Below are 6,000 nucleotides of genomic sequence, written 5' to 3' on the forward strand. Positions count from 1 at the left end.
TGGCTAAAGTTATTTGAAATCTTAGCACTCTCTCTCTCTCAAACACACACACACACACACACACACACACACACACACACACACACACACACACTATTAAAAGAAATAAATGTGGATAAAAGAGCTAAAAATGTTGTCACACCATGAGGAGTCAACCTACAAAATGACACAAGAACAGGGTTGAAAGTAATGCATTGTGTCCCTCGTTAAGGAAGGAATAAAGCATTTTCTAGAAATTAAACTACAGAAATCATTTGACAGGATGGTCGTATAAGGAAATAATTTAGTTACATGCTACAAGTTCTGAATCATTATAGCTACAGTAAATACTAGATGAGGGACATGAAAAACCTGGCACGGGTAACTTGTGCACCATTATATCTTTAAAACTTTGTTATATTGTTTTGCTAAACAGGTAATGAATTATTTTGATTTTATTTTGTATAACAAGATTGTCTTCATCTGTTCACTTCATGAATGTGTGACATTACGCCCTCCATTTTGCATTAGGATGAAACAGTGTTACCTGCCATCCTGATTGACTCACGGGTAAAATTCAACAGCTGGTACTGTGCGTTTCCAGATTCTCTAATATTTCAAAAGACCAATGCAATATGTATAATCACAAACTTCCCTGCACCAATAGGTGACAAACTGATTATGGCAATGGGGTGGGAATCAGTACATAAGAGTTTGAAATCCTAATAATTACACTGTAATTAATTTAACACAAATACAGAGAGAGCTCCTCAAATATGGTCATGCTGTGTTATTCCCAACCTTGACTGGTTGATCTAGTGCTGTCTGACATTTGCATTAATCAGATTTTAAATGTTAGTCCCACACCACAGTTTACTCTGGCACCCTTGAAAGAACACATTTTTACACTTCTTTAAGTGAAAAATAATGCCTGTCTTTAGCATTTAATAAATTCTTGACATGGTATCAAACTTTTTCCTTGTTAATGTTGTGTTATTTTTAGCCAACTCAGTCCGAAAAACTTCAGAACACAAAACTATGAAGACAAAAAAATGTCAGAAAATGTTAATACCACTGAACATAATATAAAATGTATTTCATATGTGACTACTTACTTCATTGGATTTGTGACTGGATTGTAGTAAATTAGATCAAACATGGTGAGACGACTCCTATTCACTTTGCCATCACTCACTTTATGTGAAATCTCTTTTTTTATCTCTATGATACGTCTCAGGTATTCTTTCCTTTTGGTTACCCGTTCTGGCTTAGTATAAGGTTTCTTTATGGGCGATGAACTTTCCTCTGATACCTCTTGAGAAAATTCACTATGTGAAGTATCACTTCCACTGTAACTTAAACAAAAAATGTATGTCATTACATATACTTCTGATTATATTCACAAATGAATACTAAAAATGTATTCTTTCTACTCCCAGTTTGGAACACACAAAATTGCATACCTATCTAATCTTGCTATTTTCTTTGGTGGTGATATTGTTGCTGCCCTAGAAACTGAACTACGTTCATCCTCCGACTCATCAGTACTCACACCTGAAGCATTAGCCAGCTTGTCATTCTTCCTGGATTGCACATGGGTTAACCTAGTTCTAGATGTTTTAATTCTTGGTTTCCATGGAGGACTTACAGTCGTTGCAGATGACAAAGATTTCTTTTCACTGTCTGATTCACTAGCACTTCCAATACTACCAGTTCTGTTACGCCTTGCTGCTGATTCAAGGAGTGGCTTTGGTCTGATAAACCTCGACCTAAATGAATTCAACTGATTACGTTCTTTTATCGACTGACTAACAGAACATTTTACTGAAGGTGAAGTCCCTTTGTCCTTTTCTGCTGATGGAGAATCACACACTGGAGGGCTTTCATAAGTGGGTGTGTTAACAACAGCACTAGTACACTGTTCTCCAACAGGTGTATCCACAGATATAACATCAGGTGCAACTTTATTTTTTCTTTCAGGGTTGCATACAGTGGTCTGAAAACCATGGGTTTCTACAGAGGTCTGTGAAAGAAATTCAGGACCAGTTTTTCTATGAAGTTCACGTGATGCACTAGAACTTCCAGTTTCATAGCCAACAGCTGGAATAGTTCTTCCAGAACCATCTGTTTCTACATCTTGGTGCAGGTCAGAGCTTGTGGCAAAGGTCTGCAACTTTTTAGGAGCCTGAGCAGTAGAATGATCATCAGTTTTATTGGCACTACAATGTTGAATTACTTCTGCTGTACAATTCTCTTTCACTTTCTTGTGTACTAAGGGAAGGGAAACTACTGGCTTCATACGTTTACGTGGTAGTCTTGTGAGTGCAGATGATGTCTGAACTTCCACTGTGTCAGTTTTATGACCACTTGTGGCACAGGACTCTCCTGACCTCACAGAATTTATACTCTCTTCACTTTTGAAACTGTGTTCGTCAGTTGAAGCTGTAATTTTTTCATCTGTTCTATTACAAAAAGATATATCATTGCTATCACAATTATTTGAATGCTGAACATCAGCATATCCAGGGTGTTGTGCCAAATGGCAGTCAACTCTACTTGGCGTACCCTCAGGAGTGGAACGATCGCTGCCATTTGCTTCCAAACAGGTCGCCTCACTGACACTTGCAGAATTTTGGACTAAATGACGAACCGAAGTGTTTTCTAATGTCTCATTTACTGGCTTACACTGCTGAGTTATTTCTTGTATAAAACCTTCTTTTGCTTTCCTGTTTACTAAGGAAAGAGAAACTGTTGGTTTCATACGTTTTCGTGGTAGTCTTACGGGTGCAGACGATACCTTGATCTCTTTTACATCTATTTTCTGAGCACTTGCGGCACTGGAATCCCTCAACCCTTCACAATCGATACTCTCTTGAGTCTTTAAATGGTGTTCATCAGCTGAAGTTGTAACATCCTCATCTGTTCTTTCACAAAGAGATGCATCTTTGCTAGCACTATTGTCAGACTGATGTTGTGTCAAGTGGCAGTCAACTACACTCTGAGCATCCAAAGGAGCAGAAAAACCACCACTGTTTGCTTCTGAACTGGTCAGCTCAATCACATTTGCCGAATTTTCAACAAAGTGATGAACTGACGCATTCTCTATTGGAGGATTCTCCTTTGCTTTCTTGTTTACTGAGGAAAGAGAAACTGTTGGTTTCATACGTTTTCGTGGTAGTCGTAAGAGTGCAGACGATATCTTGGTTTCTGTTACATCTATTTTCTGAGCACTTGCACAGGAATCCCCCAACCTTGCACAATCTATACTCTCTTGAGTTCTTAAATGGTGTTCACTGGTTGGAGCTGTAACACCCTCCTCTGTTCTTTTACAAAGAGTCACATCTTCACTAGCACAATTATCAGACTGCTGAATGTCAGCATATCCAGTGTGTTGTGTCAAGTGACAGTCAACTACACTTTGTGCATCCACAGGATTAGTACCACCACCACCACCACCACCACCACTTGCTTCCAAACAGGTTGTCTCACTGACATGTGCAGAATTTTCAACTAAGTTACAAACTGGAGAGCTTTCTACTGTAGGGCCCTCTTTCGCTTTCTTGCTTATTAAAGAAAGAGAAACTGTTGGTTTCATACGTTTTCGTGATAGTCTTGTGGGTGCAGATGAGGTCTTGATTTCCACTGTGTCAGTTTCATGAACACTTTTGGCACAGGACTCCCCCGACCCCTCAGACTTAATACTCTCTTCAATTTTAAAACTATGTTCATCAGTTGAAGCTGCAATTTTCTCATCTGTTCTATTACAAAAAGATACATCATTGCTATCACAATTATCTGAATGTTGAGCATCAGCATATCCGGTGTGTTGTGCCAAATGACAGTCAACTATTCTTGAGGTATCCTCATGAGTGGAACGATCACTGCCATTTGCTTCCAAATGGGTCGGCTCACTAACATTTGTAGTATTTTGGTCTAAGTGACCAAGTGAAGTGTTTTCTAACGTCTCGTTTAACGAACTACATTGCTGTGTTATTTCTAGTGTAGAATTTTCTTTCACTTTCCTGTTTACTGAGGAAAGAGAAACTGTTGGTTTCATACGTTTCCGCGATAGTCTTAAAGGTGCTGATGGTATCTTCTTTTCTGTTATGTCAATTTTCTGAGCGCCTGTAACACAGGACTCATCCGGCCTTACTGAATCAATAGTATCCTCAGTTTTAAAACTGTGTTCTCCAGCTGAATCTGTAATACCTTCATCTGGTCTATTACACAGAGATACCTCTTGGCTATCACAATTACCTCTTTGTACAATGTCAACATATCCCTGTTGTATCAACTTAGAGCTAACTACATTTGGTGCACCCATAGGACTAGAACAGCTATTGCTACTTCCTTCCAAACAGGTCGGCTCACTGCCGTTTTCAGAATTTTGTACTAAGTGGCAAACTGGAGCGTTTTCTAACGTTTCGTTTAATGAACTATCATCGTGCAGCTTTCCAAGTACGGTAAACTCGCTTGCACTTTCGGATAATATTGTTTCTCTTGGGGTAACTTCATGATAATCTGGCGTGGTTGAGGAGTCACTCGAAGTTTTCTCGTCTATTTTTTCGTTTTCTCGGGGTTTTTCACCACAACGTCCCCTTGAAACCGACACATTAGCAACTGCTTTTATCCTACACCGTCTTGTAGCCATGGCTAACTACCTAAATATTATCAGTACAAAATATTACATCATTTATGCCATACGACAAATAATAAGACACTACACGGCACGAAAAATTAGCTCCATCCGCTGAAATCAATAATCGTATGAATAAATCACTATAAGTGTGTTCGGTTTGACAGAAGTTTATTATTCATTTCTTTATAATCAAACAATGAACTGACAGACTCCAACAGACACACGTTCACAGCTGACACAATGTTCGACACACAAGAGTGAATGACAACACTAAACGCCAAAGCCATTTTAAACATATGGTCGATATACACAACTAAATAACACAGTAGTAATGCACGTCTCGCACGTGTACTTCGCCAGCTTCCGAAACTCTTTGCAAACGCAGATTTAACATTGCCAAATTAAACTCGTTGGGGAAAGTAGTGAGTAATTTCAACGCCGCCTAGATGGCGTTGGTTATTGGCGCAGAGTATCAGTATGATTATTGGCGCAAAGCTCAAGCGGCAAGACATTGCCCTTCTGACAATTTCCTGAATGTATACCACACAGACAATTCTTCAAGCAGTAGAAATGTTATGTTCCACCCTGAGAATACTGTGAATAAAGAAAACAATGGACTGAACCCAAAATATTCATGCATGGTTATTAAGCTAAAACTGTTTGGTAATACAATAAATTCTCCATTAAAATCGAAATAGTAACAATTGTTATGAAAACGTGTTATCACATAATAGGGTAAATACAAAATTAAGTGTGCTTAACTATACATGTGTGCAAACAATAACCGGTGTACAAAAAAATACATCAAATTTTGCTTTCTTCAGAAAATTTAAGATCTTTCCTGCGTCATACATTAATATATGAACGAATAGGTTATGAAATTAGTTTTATTTTCGCAATCACGTCGAAGTTACATGTAGAGGGGTTGAAAAATATTCGTAGGTTACGCCTCAGCTAACGCGATTTGAAAATTTTGAGGCAGGTTTTCGTGAAACATAAAACCTTGCTTTGATATCTGCCGATTGTAATTTTTCTCCATATCTGCTACACTGTCGCGCTAGGCACACAGGCCACTGTAATTCACAATGCTTTTCCTCACTCAACACAAGGGCGAATCCAGCGGATGATGGGGGGAGGGAGGCACTATGGGGCTACAGCTCCCTCCGAAGAATTGCACCTGTTTCTTAGTAGCAAAAAATTTAAAAAAATTTGCCCAACACAGCTTTCAGACCTAACAGTCTCACCATTGTAGTTGGTAATGTAAGAGATTAAGAAAACATATCATTTAATCTAGAGAATTTGAAGTCGAGCTGGTGATACAAAATTTCTATGACCTCAGCCACTCCCACTCCCCTACCTGTCCAAAATCTTGTATTCGACTC

The 6,000-nt window shown here is 38.7% G+C and overlaps 1 protein-coding gene across 3 annotated transcripts in view; it reads right to left on the reverse strand.

Moving 5' to 3' along the window:
* LOC126253246 (uncharacterized) overlaps positions 1-4,975 on the reverse strand; it is an 81,053-nt gene extending 76,078 nt beyond the window's left edge. For 2 of the 3 annotated variants that reach the window (XM_049954439.1, XM_049954437.1), the window contains exons 1-2: positions 1,443-4,975; positions 1,095-1,334 (exon numbers count right to left, since the gene is read on the reverse strand). In XM_049954439.1, the coding sequence (XP_049810396.1) occupies positions 1,095-1,334; positions 1,443-4,630 (3,428 nt within the window). In that variant the 5' untranslated portion in view covers positions 4,631-4,975. The remainder of the gene's footprint in view (positions 1-1,094; positions 1,335-1,442) is intronic. The other variant, XM_049954438.1, reaches the window with a different exon arrangement.
* Positions 4,976-6,000: the final 1,025 nt, after the last annotated feature.

This window comes from Schistocerca nitens, chromosome 4 (assembly GCF_023898315.1).
Source record: "Schistocerca nitens isolate TAMUIC-IGC-003100 chromosome 4, iqSchNite1.1, whole genome shotgun sequence".
In the NCBI taxonomy this organism is placed as follows: domain Eukaryota; kingdom Metazoa; phylum Arthropoda; class Insecta; order Orthoptera; family Acrididae; genus Schistocerca; species Schistocerca nitens.